This window comes from Phyllobates terribilis, unplaced genomic scaffold (genome assembly GCF_046119375.1).
Source record: "Phyllobates terribilis strain yellow unplaced genomic scaffold, ASM4611937v1 Scaffold_11__3_contigs__length_659146591, whole genome shotgun sequence".
Taxonomy (NCBI): Eukaryota; Metazoa; Chordata; class Amphibia; order Anura; family Dendrobatidae; genus Phyllobates; species Phyllobates terribilis.
Genome location: NW_027362771.1, coordinates 433,103,041 through 433,122,520, shown reverse-complemented (window position 1 = coordinate 433,122,520; position 19,480 = coordinate 433,103,041). Strand labels below are relative to the sequence as shown.

Genomic DNA, 19,480 nt, shown 5'->3' with positions numbered 1-19,480 from the left:
GATTCCAAATGGAATGACTCAGCCCTTAAAAGTCAATTTTGTTAGGGGCTTACTGAAAGGTTGAAAGATGCCTTGGCTGTATATGATACCTCTCAGTCCTTGGAGGCTGCCATGTCTTTGCCCATACGTTTGGATAGGCGCCTTCGGGATAGACAGGTGCAACCTTCTTCTCCGGGGCTTTCTTGTCGGGGTTGTGTACCTTTGCCAAGAGAGCGATCTGGGGGTGAACTAGTACTGGGGGAGGTGGAGGAACCTATGCAGTTAGGGGGTGTCTCTACATCATACATCTCCCCGGAGATTCACAAGAAAAGAGGCATATGGTTTTTTTGTGGGAAAAAGGGCCACTTTTTTGGGACCTGTCCTTCAATTTCTAAACAAAAGGAGATTCGTTTAACTTTCGGAAGTCTGGAGTTGGATAAGCAAGGGGTGCATTTGTGGACAAACTGTAGTTCCCGCTTTGTCCTCACAGCAGAGGTGGTGCTAGAGAACAAAATCAAAAACATTTCTGTGTTTGTTGACAGTAGAGTCGGGGTCAGCATGGTTGATGCTGAGTTTGTGAAAACTCATGGTCTTGCTTGCTGTGCTTTAGCTGAACATATTCCCATCTTTGCCATTGACTCGGCGCTACTTGCACAGAAAGCATTTACTCAGATTGTACATAATGTAAAAAACTGAGGGTGGGGTCAGTTCATTGTGAAATCATCCCTTGCTATGTTTTGGAAAATCTCCCTACTCCGATTGTTTTAGGTATCCCCTGGCTTGTTAAACGTAATCCGTTGGTGGGTTGGCAAGCTGGGGAGATTACTGAATGGGGAGATTACCGCCATGAGAACTGTCTGAATGTTTCTATTGCTGCTGTCTCTACGCGGATACTGCCTGCTTTTCTGTCTGGTTTTGAGGACGTTTTTTCTAAAATAGGGGTGTCAGGATTTGCCTCCTCATCGTGCTTATGACTGTCCTATTAACCTGACCCCTGAAGCTTAACTACCAAAGTCCAGACTATATAATCTTTCTGGCCCTGAGAGACAAGCCATGAAGGTTTTCATTGTGGAAAGTCTGGAGAAGGGACATATCAGACCCTGATCTTCGCCCGTGGCGGCAGGAAGACAGCGTTCAATACCCCGGAAGGTAATTTCGAGAGTCTGGTTATGCCTTTTGGTTTGACCAATGCACCTGCGGTATTCCAGCATTTCATTAATGATATTTTTCATCATTTGGTGGGGAGGTTTGTGGTGGTCTATCTGGACGATATTTTGGTTTATTCACCTGATTTTGAGACCCATAGGGGGCATGTTAAGCAGGTGCTCCATATATTAAGGGATAACAAACTTTTTGCCAAACTAGAAAAATGTTTTTTTGCTGTTCTTGGGGGACTTGTTGTCATCTTCAGGTTTTCGGATGGACCCGGAGAAGATCCGTGCAGTCCTTGACTGGGAACGTCCCAAGAACCTGAAGGCCCTACGTTTTCTGAGCTTTACTAATTTTTACAGGAAATTCATCCAAAATTACTCGGTGGTAGTGAAACCCCTTACTGACATGACTAAAAAGTGGTCTGATTTTTCCAACTGGTCGGAGGCTTCCCTCCAGGCTTTTTCTTCCTTAAAGAATCATTTTGCCACTGTACCTATTCTCAGTCAACCCAATGTTTCTCAACCCTTTATTATGGAGGTCGATGCTTTGGATGTCAGGGTTGGGGCTGTGTTGTCTCAGGGTTCGTCCTCTGGTAAAAGGCGCCCATGCGCCTTCTTTTCTAAAAAATTGTCTTCAGCTGAGAGAAATTATGATGTGGGTACTAGGGAACTTTTGGCAATCAAATTGGCGTTCGAGGAATGGCGACACTGGTTGGAGGGGGCTGTCCATCCTATTACTGACCATAAGAACCTGTCATATCTCCAGTCAGCTAAACGTATCAACCCTAGGCAAGCCAGATGGTCCCTGTTTTTTAACTAGGTTCAATTTTGTTGTCACTTTTCATCTAGGGGTCAAAAACATCAAGGCTGATGCTTTGTCCCAGAGCTTCCCTGGCGGTGGTGACCATGAGAACCCTGCCCCGATATTACAGAAAGGGGTAGTTATTTCGGCTCTTTTTCCTGAACTGGAGGGTGAGGTGCTGGAGGCTCAGGGGGACTCCCCTGCCTCTTGCCCTTCAGAAAAGTTATTTGTACCACCTGATCTGCGCCGTAAAGTAATCAAGGAACATCATAACTCTGTGCTTGCTGGGCATCCAGGTGGTAAGGCAACTGCGGACCTCCTCTCTCGTCGTTTTTGGTGGCCGGGGTTGCATTGGTATGTAATTGAACACGTAGCTGCTTGTAGTATTTGTGCGCTTTCTAAGGTTTTGCACACCCGTCCGTCTGGTACTCTTCTTCCGATACCTATCCCTAGCAGGCCATGGGCACACTTTTCCATGGATTTTATTACTAACCTACCGGTTTCTGCAGGCAAGACGGTGGTTTTGGTAGTAGTAGATTGGTTCAGTAAAATGGTTCACTTCGTCGCTTTACCTGCACTTCCCAATGCTAAGACACTTGCTCAGGTGTTCATAAATGCGATTGTGAAGCTTCACGGGGTTCCCTCCGATGTGGTGTCTGATCGGTTTGTTTCCAAGTTCTGGAAGGCATTCTGTTCTCGACTGGGGGTGCAGCTGTCCTTTTGTTCTGCCTTCCACCCTCAGTCGAATGGTCAGATCGAGTGGGTTAATCAGAACTTGGAGACATACCTCAGGTGTTTCGTCTCCGAAAATCAGGAGGATTGGGCATCCTACTTATCGCTGGCAGAATTTCCCATCAATAATCATTGTCAAGAATCCACTGGCAGGTCACTGTTTTTCGGTGCATACGGTTATCATCCACAGTTTGGTACTTTCAGTGGGGAAGGAGCTTCAGGAGTTCCTGAAGAGGAATGGTTTGCTTCGTCGCTCTCCTTGGTGTGGCAGGGTGTTCTGTGTAATTTGAAGACCATGGGTGACAGGTATAAACGTATGGCTGAAAACGCTTGCCAGGTCCGGACCTGAATGTGAATGACTTTGGGTGGTTGTCTACCAAGAATATAAGATTGAAAGTTCCTTCTTGGAGGCTGGGACCTAGGTTTATTGGTCCCTACAAAATTACCACCGTCATTAACCCAGCAGCGCTTCGTCTTGAACTTCCTCAGGCCCTTAAGGTTCACAATGTGTTCCACAGGTCCTTACTCAAAAGGTACGTAGAACCTCTTGAACCCTCACCTCTACCACCGCCCCCAGTAATGGTTGATGGTAATTTGGAGTTCGAGATTTCGAAGATAGTAGATTCTTGTCTCCAACGTCGTTCTCTGCAATACTTGGTGCACTGGAAAGCCTATGGTCCAGAGGAGAGGACGTGGGTTTCAGCGTCAGAGGTGAACGCTCCCAGATTGGTTCGCTCTTTTCACACCTCTTTTCCTGAGAAACCCGGTCCTGAGGCCACTCGTAGAGGGGGAGGTACTGTCACGGGTGTGTCAGAGGTGACAGACAGTCGCCCTGCAGTGGTTTGCAGGAGATCTCCACGTTTGGCAATGCAGACAGCTGCCTAGATAGGAGGCTGTGTTTAGGACCCAGCGACTACCTCCCTTTAGTCTGGGTGTATATATACCTGGTGTGTCTAGGTGGGCGTCGCTGGTTATACTCATTTCTACTTGGAACTTGGCTGAAGCAGCATCACGTCCTCTCTGGAGTCTTGAGGCCGTGTGCCCTGTTGGAGTTTTTCTAAAGCTAAGTTGTAATTCTCCTGTGTCGTATTCCCCTTTTGTCTTTAGAGTGCTAGCGGAGGTTGACTAGTGCTCATCTCCTTTCACCCCCAGCTATAGCCTTACGCCAAGGATAGCAGGGCGAGGCACGTAACCGGCGACAGCTGCGGAGGCTGTATAGGGATGTTAGGGGGAGACAGGGTGACACTAGTCCAGATTAGGAGGTTACCTCTTCCCCCTTTTCCTAGTGTCTGGGCTTCCTTTCCCCTTCCCCTCTATGTTGCACTCACACCTGGCGTGACTCTCTGTGTTGCACTCATACCTGGCATTACAGAAGGCGAGTACATATTGTTCTGGGCGGTAGGAGGCCATACAAAATTCCCTGCGGACATTCCTGCAAAATCAGGAGTTCAAGTCTTGATGCAGGTGCTATAGAGAGTACCTCAAGCCCTTCAGTACAGAGGAAGATTGACGTGGAACCGCATGTGGGAAAGGTAACGGATCTCAGTAATACTGTGTAAATGGACTGGGAATCCCTGGGGCTGACAGGATCAGTGGACGTAGGAATAGTTCAGGTGGAACGGAAAGGAAAGCTGAAAATGTACTGTATTAACGGAAACAAGGAGCGGAGGGTGCTGGTGAACTTGAACTACTGAGTAAATGTCTATGTGTTAAAACTAACTGGATGTCCCTTGATTCATTTGCTGCGGCTCCTGAAACTGAAGACTTGTACATGGCTGCCGCCTGAAAGTGAGTGTAACGCACCCCACACATGACAGCACATTAGAACTGGGACACGATTTTCCTGTAAAGTGCCAGGGTGTCATCGAGCAGCAGCTCGCCCACGAATATGGCCCTCTGGCACCTTACATGTGCATAGCGCCTACTGCCTGCCAAGCATATAAAAAAACCATTAGGCCATTAGCTTGCACATGCACGGGCAGAAGACAGAGTACGCACAGCGGCTGGAGGATACATCATGTAACTGCCACGTCCATCACTGTATTGTCCCACAGAGTATATTACAGATCGTATTGGAGAAGCACCACATACGTGCAGTAATATTTAATTTTAGGCATTTTACCAATATACAGTAATTATTATTCGTTTCCACATATCTGGCGATACAGATTTTTTTCCACCAGCAAGGCAATGAAACCCTGGAGGAAAACTGGTGTGGGAACAGATCACATAGTTTTCTATGGGATCGCACACATTCATCTGGCACACCAGTTGTTGCAGCATACAGTATCATTCAAAAAGCCGGATCAGAACACTCTTCCATTTTTTGATCTGGCTCACCAGTTTGTCGTAGAAACTGCTGAAAAAGCATCAGTTGTTATCAGTTGAGGCATAAAAAACAATTCTGGATGACCTGGATATATGGAAACCTGTTCAATCAACTATTATCTAAGCTACTGTATTATCAATGAGTATTACCACCTTCTGCCACACGATGGCACTGTAACTTTTAGTTTTTTATATGCAGAGATTACTGGGTAATAGGAACCATAATAAACTTACCCTGTACTAACTCCATCACTATGTAGATTGGGTGTTTCTGAGTACAAACTCCAATTAGTTTAACGATGTTAGGATGACTATATTGCTTCAAAATTCTGTCAAAGAAGACAAAAATGTGATAGAGATCAGAATAAAAGAAAATAATTGTGACCCTCATTGTGCAAAATAACAGTACATTGAAGGGTTCATTACATTATTAGAATAATATATTATATTATGTGACTGCAGACAGCTGAATCATGACACTGTGCGCACACTGTCTTGATTTCCCTGAATTTCCCCTGCTGGTCGGCAGTGACGTGATGAATGCAATTTGCATAATGTGCTCATGTGCCGACTAGACTCATTAGGCTTCTCTCAGTAGAAGTGAATCGAGAAAAGCCAGACATGTCTAACCACAAGTATAGAAATAGCATACACCGGTAACGAGACAGCCGACGAGCACAGGGAATAGTGACAGTGTGAGCACCGCAAGCTATCATCATTCGGCAACACAATGACTGCAGAATTTTGCCATAAGCCTGAACAACCTCACTAAGGGTATGTGCATAGGACGTCTGTAGGCGCTGGTGTACCCGTTGAATTTTGTAAACAAAAGAAGTGTCAGGATAAAGTTAGAGAAGTTTTTCATCAAGTGTATTTTTTGGTACCTTTCGCGCTGTGCCCCCAACATTTTTTTTTCCTACATTATGTATGTGAGGGTTCGCTCGGATAATAGTCGGGCCAATGTTAGACTATGGGGCAGTGTTGATCAGCTTTTCTTTTCTCATACTGATTCAGCATACAAAAATAATGCAAACACCCAATCAAGTCTATGGGTGAGTGGAAATCATCGGACTGCACTCGGATGAAATCCGATTTCTTTGGACTCACAGAATGGAGAATATGGAGAAATTTTGTTCTCCTTCTTCTCTTTACAGTGTGCTACGATTCTCTCATCCGAGAGAGTTGGAACACGCAAAGCTGACACTATGATCACACTCGGATCCGATTCTCTTGCATCTGAGAATCTATGCTCCTGTGAGCGAGCCCTAAGGGCTCTTTCACACGTCCGTATTTTCAGTACGTGTGGTGACAGTTTCCATACGTACTGGAGACACTGACACACATAGACTCATTCAAATGAATGGGTCTATGCACATGTCAGTGTGTTTCCTTGGACCGTGTGTCTGTGTGCTCCACACGCTGACATGTCCGTTTTATTGCGCATGCACGGTCCGCAAAATGTCCCACATGGATGACATCCATATGTCATCCGTGTGACATGTACCTGCGCCTGGGAATCAGCGCTACAGTTAGCGCTGTTCCCAAGTGCCAGGTGCGGAACACTGCCCTCTTCATGGTTACTGCCGGCGCTGCGATCAGCACCAGCAGGGACAATGATGAGGGTAGTAGTAGTCTGCTCCCGCAGTGTCCCTGTGTAAAAAAAGAATAAAATAATAAAATCCATATACTCACCTGTCCGGAGATGTCCCTGTAGTCAACTGACCGCTGACGCTGAGGAGCCGGGGAGAATAAGCTGCTCCGGAGCTGCGCTCAGTGAATGACAGGACACTGCTCCTGAGATCAGCTCCAGGGCCTGTTCGCTGCAACGGCTCATTCTCCCCAGCTCCTCCGCGTCAGCAGTCAGAAGATTACAGTGGGGGACACTTAGGACAGGTGAGTATATAGATTTTATTATTTTGTTCTTATTTTTACACAGGGACACTGCAGGAGCAGACACTACTACCCTCATAATTGTCCCTGCTGGTGCTGATCGCAGAGTCGGCAGGGAACCATAATGAGGGCAGTGTTCAGCAGCTGGCGCTTGGGAACAGCGCTAACTATAGCTCTGATTTCCAGGCGCCAGTCCGTGTGATCTTTATGCGGCACATGGTTACCACAAGTGTGACATACACGGACAAACGGGACACAGATATCTCCGGTACCATTTTTTCCGATACCAGAAATATACGGACGTGTGAAACCAGCCTAATAGTGAGCGGCTTCAAAGTGAAGGTCACCCGAAGAATGATCAGGCCACTTCTTTTAACCTCTTTGTGTCTTTTAAAGCCTGAAGCAGTTAAGAGAACCTCAAAAAGACCGAACATATGCACAGCAAGTTGTTTCAACATTGCAGTACATAGATTCATTCTTTTTAAAAAAAAATTTAAGTGCTCCGAAACCCACCTGAAAAAGGTATTGTGTGCACATTTCCTTAGTTTTCCTACAATTTTCAGTTTTAAATACCCTGCTCAAACAATGCTACATATTAATCTGCTTTCTGCATCATGTTTCTCTATCGCTTCATTGGGGGACACAGGACCATGGGTGTATGCTGCTGTCGCTAGGAGGTTGACACTATGCAAAAAAATGAAAATAGCTCCTCCTCCGCAGTATGCACCCGCCTACAGGCACCAAGCTCACCAGTTTAAGCTTAGTGTCCGTAGGAGGTAGACCTGGATCCTACTGATCCAACCCTGTTGTGTTTTATTAATGTTTGTTTTTTCTCTTTCAGATACAGCTCTTCAGGCTAACAGGGCACACTGCGTCCCCTGTTAACCCACTTGCGACCGAGAGAGCAATGTGGCTACCCCCACATCGCCCACTCTCGGACCCGCTGGGCAGGACTTATCCCCTGTCACCTTAGGGTGTCTCAGGGTGATTTCGGTGGCCAGTCCTAGCCTGTTCCCCACCCCAGCACCCTCCTCGGAGCGGCCTGGGAGGGAGACGGTGGTCCCTGCGGGTGACCTTCCCCCAGTTTTCTGGGGTTGACACTGTCTCCTGCACTGTCCAGGACCGGACAGTGCGGGAAGGAGGAAAAGCCAGGATCCCCCCCTATCCAGGAAGGCATCCTGAGACCATCCTCAGGAGGAGAAAGGAAGGGACGTTTTCCGGACCCGCTAGGACAGGTACTTCCCTGCCTTTCAGCTGTAGGTCCCAGTCCCCCGGCGTTACCCGCCTTCCTCCCCCCTCCAAACATGGCGCTTAACAGCGCTTTCCTGGGCCACTTCCTTCTTCTTCTCTATAATGCGCGGCAAATCTGCCGCGCTTTTCTCCGTGGGGGGGGCGTGTCCGGTGGGCGGTCCCGTTCCGACGGCTATATGCCCCCTCCTATTTGACCAACCAGGGCCGAGGAGCATAGTGACGCTTCCGTCACGCCCTCGTGCCTTCCGCGGACCTATCATCGGGGGGCCTCTCAAGCCCGCCCTCCTTCCCATCTGCCTATCGGAGCCTCGCGCGCTCCGTCATCAACGAGCGTCCTATGCACCGACGCCATCACTCTGCCACACGCAGCTCCCTACTCCGTCGGCACCTACTGTGACCCGCTCCAGCCTCACCTTCGGAGCCTTCAGGGGGACACGGGACCGCTTCTCTGCAGGATCGGGTAGGCTCTGTCCCCCAACCCCTCCCTGCTCACAGCGCTCCCCTTTGCAGTATCCCTGGTCAGGCACATATGCCCAAACCCAGGGAGCCCTCAGTCCGTCCCTCTCACATTGTCACATACTACGCCTGTGCTCTTTGCGGTACTAAGTGGCCCGTGGGTCTCACTACGGCCTTCTGCTCGACCTGCAAACCTCCCGCCATGCTGGCACCCGAAGATCCCCCCGCCGCTCAGGACGTGGCAACCCCCTCCCCTCCGGAGTGGGCTGTTGCTATGTCACAGTCTGTCTCTGACCTCATCAAGGTTTCTCAATCTCTGGTGCAGGTCTTAGAACGCTTGCCAGAACGTTTGCCTATGTTATCCACTGCCACCAGCGCTCCGAACGTCCCCACAGACGATTCGCAGGCACCCCTGCCCCCTCCTCACAGGGGCAGACTGACGGCACGTTCTCAGAAACAGATTCACGCAAGCTCATCCTCCAGCTCTCCAGACTCCAAGATGCTCCCTGCGTCTCACACCTCTTCCCCGGAGGTCGCCCCGGGATCTAACTCTGCTTCAGATTCAGACTCTGGTTCTGACTCAGACCAGTATTCCAAGGTCCAGGACATGATAGACAGCCTTATAAAGGCTGTCAATCAGACTCTGCATGTTACAGAAAACGAGAGCCCTTCCCGGGACTACTCAGTTTCCTTCAAAAAGATTAAGCGTCCTGCACGCACTTTTTCTAACCATGCAGAATTTGACAGCGTTTTTCAAAAGCAGTGGGAGCATCCAGAAAAGCGCTTTACAGGAAAGAAACAGTTAAACGTCCTATACCCCTTTAACAATGACCTTGTCAGCAAATGTATGGAGTCCCCATCTGTGGATCCTCCCGTCTCTTGCCTTTCCGCCAAGACGGTACTGTCTCTTCCAGATGGTTCCTCCCTTAAGGATACCACGGATAGACAGATTGAGGCCCTCTCTAAGTCAGCCTTTGAGGCTGCAGGCACCTCCCTTTCCCCTTCCTTTGCCTCAACTTGGGTATCAAAAGCGGTGTCCGCATGGGCCAAACAACTCAGACAGGGCATCCTAGCAGGGGCCTCCCCGGACGATCTGGCCGACTTAGCTGATCAGATCGGCCACGCCGGAAAATATTTGCATACGGCGTCCCTCGACTCTGCTACATGCTCAACCCGGGTTTCCAGTAATCTCGTTGCCTTACGTAGAATTCTTTGGCTTAAAGCCTGGAACGCCGACCCGGCTTCCAAAAGATCTCTAACTAATCTTCCTTTTCAAGGTTCCAGGCTGTTTGGCTCCAAGCTAGATCAGATCATCTTTGATGCTACTGGGGGTAAGAGCACCTCTCTCTCCCAGCCCAGACCCAAACGCCCTTTTCCTAGGAGACGCCCCCTTCAGTTCCAGTCCTTTCATCAGTTCGCTCTACTGAACCCCTCCTCTCAACAGGACCGTACTCCAGCACAGCGGGACAGTCGTAAACCCTCCTTTAGGCCCACGCCTAACTGGCGCCCAAAGAGTCGCTCCTCCAAGTCCTCTGGATCACGATCCAACAGGTTTTCCTCAACATGACGGGTCACTCCCACCTGGGACTTCTCCCAGGGTGTGCGGCCGTCTCCTTCTGTTCACAGATTCTTGGCTCCCGGCAATAGAAGATGCCTGGGTCAAAGAAATTGTGACTTCCGGCTACAAAATCGAGTTCTATTCCAGCCCACGATCACGTTTTCTCAGGTCCCGCCCCCCACAACCATCTCTGCTTCCCGGTTTCCTCCAAGCCATCACTTCTCTTCTGCGCTCAGGAGTCATAGTCCCGGTTTCTGCTCAGGAAAGGTTTTCCGGTTTTTACTCAAATCTCTTCGTCGTCCCAAAAAAGGACGGCTCACTAAGTCCGATTCTGAACCTCAAACAGCTAAACCGACATGTACGCATCCGACAGTTCAGGATGGAGTCCCTCAGGTCAGTAATCGCCTCAATGGAGGCCGGGGAATATCTATGTTCAGTGGATATTCAGGATGCATACCTTCACATCCCAATCCTACGCTTTTCCTTCAAGAACGCGCATTACCAGTTCACTGGTTTTTGACGAAGGTGATGGCGACGGCTATGGCCATTCTTCGAACAAGGGTAATTGTAATCATCCCGTACCTCGACGACCTGTTAATCAAAGGTCCCACGTTCAGGGACTGTCTCCACAGTCTCCAGGTCACCTTCAACACTCTTTGCCGGTTATCCTGGCTGATCAACACGGACAAATCCTCCCTTGTCCCATCACAACGCTTAACCGTCCTAGGGATGCAGTTCGACACGACCCGTGCCCGGGTCCTCCTTCCAAGGGAAAAGATGAACTCCCTACGACAAGGAATCCACATCCTCTCCGACCCAAGTCCACACTCCCTTCGCCTATGCATGAGTGTCCTGGGAAAGATGGCAGCAGCCATGGAGGCAGTTCCGTTTGCCCAGTTCCATACCCGCTCTCTTCAACTAGCCTTTCTCTCAGCTTGGGACAAGAATCCGTCATCTCTAGATTGACACATCAAGTTGCCTTGTCAAGTAAGAAGGTCGCTAACCTGGTGGTCCCGCCCTTCTTCCTTCAGACCCGGGAGATCATTCCTTCCACTTCGCTGGCAGGTGGTCACGACCGATGCCAGTCTCATCGGTTGGGGGGCAGTTTTTCTACAACACACGGTCCAGGGCCGGTGGAGTCCCCACGAAGTCTCTCTCCCCATCAACATTCTGGAGATAAGGGCGATTTACCTGGCGTTGCGTCACTGGCAGAGGATCCTGGCAGGGTTCCCAGTCCGTGTACAATCGGACAATGCCACGGCCGTGGCATATATAAACCATCAGGGAGGAACGCGCAGCAAGCCCGTCCTAAAAGAGGTGGCAAGAGTGCTACTTTGGGCCGAGAAGATGGTCCCGGCAATCTTAGCAGTCCACATTCCAGGGGTCGACAACTGGGTGGCCGACTTTCTCAGTCGGCAGGGCCTCGTCTCAGGAGAATGGTCTCTCCATCCCGAGGTGTTTCACCAAATCTGCTTACGGTGGGGCACCGGGACGCCATGAGGTCGACCTCATGGCGTCCCAGTTAAACCACAAGGTTCTGTCCTTTGTAGCTCGATCCCGCGATCCGCTAGCAATCGCCCAGGACGCGCTAGTCATATCATGGTCACAGTTCCAACTGCCCTATCTCTTTCCACCTCTACCTTTGATCCCTCGAGTCATCAAAAAGGTCAAGACAGAGGGAGTACCAGTTCTCCTAGTAGCTCCAGATTGGCCCAGACGCATCTGGTACGCAGATCTGGTAAATCTGCTTGTCGACTCCCCCTGGAGACTACCAGACCGTCCGGACCTCCTCTCTCAGGGTCCTATTCTTCATCAGAGTTCTCGTTCTCTGAATTTAATGGTATGGCCGTTGAGGCCGCGGTGTTGAAGACGGCGGGCTTTACTGACAATGTCATTCAGACCCTAATTAACACCAGAAAACCCGCTACCTCGCGCATATACCACAGAACTTGGAGAGCCTTTTTTCGCCACTGCGAACAAGATCAGCTAACTCCTATGTCCTTTTCTTTGCCAGTCATTTTGGCTTTTCTTCAGTCTGGCCTAGAGGTGGGACTATCTCTCAGCACTCTCAAGGGCCAAATTTCGGCCTTGTCCATTCTATTCCAACGTAACTTAGCTAGCCGTCCTCAGGTCAGGACGTTTCTACAAGGGGTGGCCCATCTGGCGCCCCCCTATCGCCCTCCAGTGGAACCATGGGACCTTAATATGGTCCGAAGCGTCCTACAACAGCCTCCATTTGAACCCGTTCAGGACATTCCAGCCTCTCTCCTTTCCTGGAAGGTGGCCTTTCTGGTGGCTGTTACCTCTATTAGAAGGGTCGCAGAACTCGCAGCCCTCTCTTGTCGGTCGCCTTTTCTCGTATTCCATCAAGACAAAGTAGTGCTCAGGCCGGTGCCTTCCTTTTTGCCAAAGGTGGTTTCCGCTTTTCACATTAATGAGGACATCGTTTTGCCTTCCTTTTGCCCTGCTCCAGTGCATCCACGGGAGAAGTCCCTGCACAAACTGGACCTGGTCAGAGCTCTACGTGTGTACTTTTCCAAAACGGCCTCCCTTCGGCGCTCGGATGTCCTTTTTGTCATCCCTGAGGGGCATCGCAAGGGTCTCCCTGCTTCCAAGTCAACCATCGCCCGTTGGATACGTTCGACCATCTTGGAGGCACATCGTATCTCGGGCAAACCTCCCCCTCCCGGAGTAAGGGCTCACTCCACCAGGGCGGTGGGGGCCTCTTGGGCGGTCCGCCATCAGGCTTCAGCCTCTCAAATCTGCAAGGCCGCAACGTGGTCTTCTCTTCACACCTTTTCAAGGTTTTACAAGGTCCACACTTATTCTTCGGTTGATGCCAGTCTTGGACGGAAGGTCCTGCAGGCAGCAGTTGCCGAAGTCTGACCTAGTCTGTGACTATCTTCTGTTCTCCCACCCAAGGGACTGCTTTGGGACGTCCCATGGTCCTGTGTCCCCCAATGAAGCGATAGAGAAAGAGGGATTTTTGGTACTCACCGTAAAATCTCTTTCTTGGAGCCTTCATTGGGGGACACAGCACCCTCCCTGTTTTTGGACATATGTTCTGTTGGCCCTGTTGGGCATCTCATTTAGTTTTTCACGGTTGTGCCCCGTTGGGCATTACATAGTTGGTTAGTTTGTGCTTCTCCTACTGCTCTAGCCACTAACTGGTGAGCTTTGTGCCTGTAGGCGGGTGCATACTGCGGAGGAGGAGCTATTTTCATTTTTTTGCATAGTGTCAACCTCCTAGCGACAGCAGCATACACCCATGGTCCTGTGTCCCCCAATGAAGGCTCCAAGAAAGAGATTTTACGGTGAGTACCAAAAATCCCTCTTTTCCCTACCACTATGTTAAAAAACTAGAGCAATAAATGGACGACCACTCCATAGCAATGACAGAGATATGTTTCTGGAATATTTGAAGAAATCAGAATTTATTCTTCATACACACACATGACAACTTATTCTGAAAAGTTACTTGAAAATATAGTTATCCTTTAAAAATGTCAGACTTTGAGGACAGATAGAGCTGTTATGTTATTGTTAACTATTATCTTTCCAGTGCGCATAGCTTAGAAAAGAACACCGACTCCTGCCATGTCTAAAGCCAGCCAAGAAGACAATAAATAGTTGTACTAAAGTTTGCATAAATTGGAGAACTTTAACTCCTCCAGCATGAAAGGAAATGTCTCCTAGGTGACTTAAGCATTCTGAGTCTACAATAAAAATTCCATGCTTCAAGTTTCCCATTTCCTAGTAGAAGAACAGAATACTTGGATGGAGCCATTGGTTCTGTATCAAATTTGAAATATTTTTGTAACGTGTGTCCACTAAGTGCATTTCAACTATACAATAGAAAAACAGGAAATATAGGAAGTCGATGAAAATGTATTACCTGTTTATCTATCTGAACGGTATAGTTGTGTAATACAATGCTTAATTGGAACTCATAATCCAGGGTATTGTAAATGTCAACAAGTTCTGCACGGTAATTGACTTGCATGTGCTCCGGAGCAGCTTATTTTGCTCCAAGACAGGACGGCTAGGTGCAATCAGGCCAGAATGGTGGCTCAGTGGTTAGCACTGTTACTTTGCATTGCTGGGGTGGTCCTAAGTTCAAATCTTATTTAGTAGAACATCTGCAAGGAGTTTGTATGTGTTTGCGTGGGTTTCCTCTGGATACCCCAGTTTCCTCCCACACTCCAAAGACATACTGATAGAGAATTTAGAGTGTCCCAATGGGAACAGTAATTAAGATGTCTATAAAATGCTGTGAAACATAATGATGCTATATAAAGAAGCATAATAAATAAATAATAGCAATTAGGCTATCAGTATTTTACCTTAGTATTTGTAAGAAATTTATCAAGGAGAGAACATGTATATATATAAAATATAACTTTTAATACTATCAATTAAATAACCTAGGAACAAAAAGCCAAATGGTGACCACAATAAATCTAATACAGTGCTTGTGCTCAAAATCAACCAGTGCTCTAAGATAAGAAATGGTTTGGTCTCATTGACTTGCCCAGGGGGGATATATGGGGGAGACTCAGTACCCGGGCCTTTACCTCCTTGGGATGTCGCGGCAGTCTGCTCCCGGGCCCGTCCTCTGGGTCTCGTGACGCCACCTGTGGTTTCCGGTAATGGTTACCGGCGCTGCTGCAGACCTCCGGGGGTGATGGGATGGCAGCTGGGATGTTTCTGCTCCCCACAGGCGGAGCGAGCCCCCGGGGCAGGGTTGATGGATGGGATGCAGGTGAGAGATGGCTCGGTTGGGTCAGGGGGAATGACGGACACGCACACAGGGGATTCGCTTCAGTACCTTTACTGGTGTAACGGCAGGTATGGTTCAGGGTACTTGCTAGGAAGGGTGCACTTCTGGACTTCTCCCCAGTGAGCGGGTATAAGGCCTCCTGATCCATGTCTTCCTCTCCCTAAGCTTCTGGCCCACCTGGAACTTAGCCTAGCTTCTGTGTTGTGTTGCTCTCTCACCTGACCGCTTGGTAGTAGGACTTTTCCTTGGCAACCACTATCCCTGGACGCCGGGGCCTTCGTGGTTCCTAGTCCTGTATTTGATGGTAGCTTCAGGATGACCAGGGGTCTGGAAGCCTCCTGGTATGCCGGCATTCCTTACTGGGTATAGAGGACCCTGTAGGCGCGGACCCGGTGTCCGGATTGTGTCTTGAGGTGAGCCTGTAATGCTCCTCTGCCCCCTTAACTCCTTTCTCCTCTCTCCTCACCTCGGCCACACTCGGGGCCCTCAGAACACAGCAGCTCACGTGCTGCTTCTTCACTGGTCTAAGTGCCAGCACACTGTCTGACTGAACTCAACTGCCTGACTCCACCCTCCATATATATATCACTAACAGGGCTCTCTCTGGTGGTATGAGGTGGAAGGGTGGAGGTGTTTGTAATGTAATGAGGGCCTCTTGTGGAGGAGTCCGTCCATGCACCCTTTTGGGTCCTGTGGTACCTGTTGTAGCAGGGTGCCACATCATCACTTGAAGTTCACTCCATAAACGGCGAGCTTGAGGATCAGGAGCCAAAATCAAATTTGTGTATGTAGGGGGAGAGGGAAGGGTTCAACATATCCTATATTCAGAGATAAATGTGGTTCTGACACAACTTGTCAGACCACATTCCTGGTTTCCTGCCACTGCAGGGATCAGTGCCCATGAGCTCTACAATCCCCTGAAGAAGGCGGAAACGTGTAGGGATTCATTACATTCATATATGGGATAACATTTTCTATTGATGGGTTATACCGCAGCAGTCTCACACTTTGGGACTGCCTTTGTGAGGGCGGGAGCAATGCAGGGGCACGACAGGGGAATATAGGATATGTTGAACCCTTCTCTCTCCCCCTAAATACACAGATTTGCTTTTGGCTCCTGGTCCTCAAGCCCTCTGTTTATGGGGTGAACTTCAAGTGGTGAGACCAAACCATTTCTTATCTTAGAGCACTGGTTGATTTTGAGCACAAGCACTTTATTAGAATTATTGTAGTCGTCATTTGGCTTTTATTCCTAGGTTTTTTAATTGGTAGAATTTCTTACTATTGATATTGAAAGATTTTTTGAGGTTGGTTCAAACCTTTGCTGACTTTTTTCCTCTTTATTTGTAAGCCAAAATCAGGAGGGAACAATCCAAGGAAAAGTATAATAGAAACAAGTCACCACTTCTGTATTTATCACCCACTCCTGGTTTTGGCTTACAATTACTGATGTAAAATACTGACCAAATACTGAACGTGTGAACGTGGCCTTAAAGTAAGGCTTGAGAGAGCTTGGGTCGCCAGCCCACTTAGGCAGAGCTATTTCCCTACTCTCTCTTCCCTTTGTCAAACCTGTGCGGCATGGGCACTAACAGTTGTATGCTTTTTCTTTGCATACAAATGTCTACTGTCATAGTGTTTATATATTGGGGTGGTGGTCCATGATATGGGTACACACAGAAAAGGGTGAGCTACATATATGTAGTAAACCAGCAGCCAGCCTACGGTGAATTGTGTCCCAAGCCTTGGGAATACGCTGCTTGGTTATAAACCTCTAGCGGGAGGTGTGGACAGCAGCACAAGAATGAAGCTACGGCCAAAGGGAAGTTGCAACCTAAGGCGACCTAAGCAGCTTTTCTACAAACTAGATGACTAGTATAGTATATGATCTAATAGTAATCAGGCAACACAGTGGAGAAAGTGTGCTGGGTAGTCATACCAGCCAACTATCCTGCTCCATAAAAACATATACAAAAATGTATACTGTCTCAAGATTTGGAATTTTAATGTTGGGAAGTATGTTGGTAGTGAGGTAGGTACTAGTGATGAGCGAGCATGCTCGCCACTGCTCGGTACTTGCCCGAGCATCTCAGTACTCGAGATGCTCGGAGCTCGCCGAGTACTTGCGCGATGCTTGGGCGGGAGCTCGGATCCCCGTCCTGCATGTTTGGCGCTCTTTAGAGCGCCAATCATGCAGGGATTGTTTGCCACTCACTGTAATGCCACAGCCATGGTGGTTGTGGCATTACAGTGATTGCCCAAATCGATAGGAACAGTGCTCACAGTGAAACATGAAAAGCCGGCAATTCAGCAGCGGCAGACACCGGTACCCGACAATTTAGAACAGAAAGAACAGAGCATCACACATAGATTAGATAGATAGAAACATGTCAGTCACATATATAAGAAGTACAGTGACAGTGTTCGTTACTGTACTTGTCATTTAGTGTTAAAATAAAGGATTTATTAAAAAAGAAATTGGCGTGGGGTTCCCCGTAATATTAATCTCTAGTGGAGGTTAAGCAGACGGCTGGGGCAGATGTTTGAAGCCTGGGAAGGGAGTAATACCGACAGAGCTTCCCAGGCTACTAATATCAGCCCCAGCTGAATACCTAGCCTTTACTGGCTATTAAAATGGGGGACCACAAAAAGCTGGGGGCTGATATTAATAGCCCAGGAAGGGTGCCATGAATATTGGGCCCCACCCAGGCTAGAAACACCAGCCCTCAGCCGCCCCAGAAATGGCGCATCCATAGGATGTGCCAATTCTGGCACTTAGCCTCGCTCTTCCCACTGCCCTGTAGCGGTGGCAGTGGGGTAATAGGGCTGTGGTTGATGTCAGCTTATAATGCCAGCTGACATCAAGCCCAGGTTAGTAATGGAGAGGCGTCTATAAGACACCCCCATTACTAACCCCATAGTGAAAGTTAAAAAAAACACCAACACCCAGAATAAAATCCTTTAATTGAAATAAACACACATTCCTTTAATGTTCTAAATTAAACTCTACTTACCGTATCGCCCATTCCAGCTGAAGCCAATGTCTTCTGCAATAAAAGTAAAATAATAAACCAACCTCATCCTTACCTTTCCATGGTTCCCAGGATGGATTCAGCTCTGCTACATTGACATGACAGGCTGGATCGCAGCAGAACGCTGCCATCCAACTTGCCATGCCGCAGACACTGAGAAGCTCCTCAGTGTCTCGCTGTGACGGCATCCAGATGAGACGAGTTCATGTCAAATGAACTTAACTCACCTCATGCACGTCACTGACAGCGTGGGAGAAGTCTCCTGCGCATGCGGTGCCGGCAAATGACGTCACCGCTTGAGCAGGAGAATTCTCCCATGCTGGGATGGCATTGAGATGGCAGGCTGGATGGTAGCAGAACGCTGCCATCCAGCTTGTCATCCTTCAGAGACACTGCGGAGCCCAGGCATTAGTAGCCTGGGAAGCTCCGTGGGTATTACCCCCTTCCCAGGCTTCAAACATCTGCCCCTGCCGTATGCTTAACCTCCGCTAGAGACTAAAATTACGGGGGATCCCACGCCAATTTTTTTTTTAATAAATCCTTTATTTTAACACTAAATGACAAGTACAGTAACCAACACTGTCACTGTACTTATTATATATGTGACTGACATGTTTCTATCAATCTAATCTATGTGTGATGCTCTATTCTTTCTACTCTCTACTCTAGTGTATGCCGCTGATGAATTGCCGGCCGGCTTTTTTAAAGAGACGGGTGTATGAAAATCGGAGGGCACTAGTGTGTTCCAAGTGCCCAGCTATGCTTTTTTCATGCACCCTCCTATATACCCTGCCAGCCTGTCTGCCTATATATTCTGCCTGCCTGACGTTTAATTGAGTACTGTTCCCATCGATATGGGCAATTTTTGACTGTCTGCAGACCACCGGGGGGGGGACTGCCAGAAAAATGCTCGAGTTTCCCATAGACTTACATTGGGCTCGTTGCTCGGGACGAGCACCCGAGTATTCCAATGTGCTCGACCCGAGCTTCGAGCATTTTAGTGCTCGCTCATCACTAGTAGGTACCTGACGTGACAGTGAATACATTACATTAGAGCTAATTCTGCAAGGTTTTGTTACTGGATTATATTTAAAAAACACCAATCTGAGGCTGCCCATTGTTTTATGAAATAAAAAGGGCAGCCCAAGATTGGTGATAGGTGCTCTTTAAATGTCACTGTTGTTTCAATAAACGTTACATAGTTTAATAGTACAAGTGAATATAATAAACTATGTAAAACAAAAAAAGAAGCATGGACCGCACCTCCAAAAATATTTTTTTTTGCATTGCATATTCTTTCCCCTTTCTTGGACCAGCACTCCTCCCATTTGGCACAGGCGATTTTAATTAGCAGGAGACTGCAAAGAGGGTCTAGCCTATTTTTGCTCTCACTTGAGAGCCTGAGGAAGGCGAGTCACAGTGCTCATTTCATGTGGTGTTGGGGCAGTGTGTCGGCCATTGTTGCTGTGGTTTTGTGCTTGTGGGGCGGCGTGGCCTGGAGCCATTGAGACTCGGTCTTGT

General features: G+C 48.4%; 1 protein-coding gene across 1 annotated transcript in view; it reads right to left on the bottom strand.

Moving 5' to 3' along the window:
• The window catches only part of FES (FES proto-oncogene, tyrosine kinase), a 177,638-nt gene that overhangs the window by 19,816 nt on the left and 138,342 nt on the right, over positions 1-19,480 (bottom strand). The window contains exon 15 of the mRNA XM_073653191.1: positions 5,227-5,321. Within this exon, the coding sequence (XP_073509292.1) occupies positions 5,227-5,321 (95 nt within the window). The remainder of the gene's footprint in view (positions 1-5,226; positions 5,322-19,480) is intronic.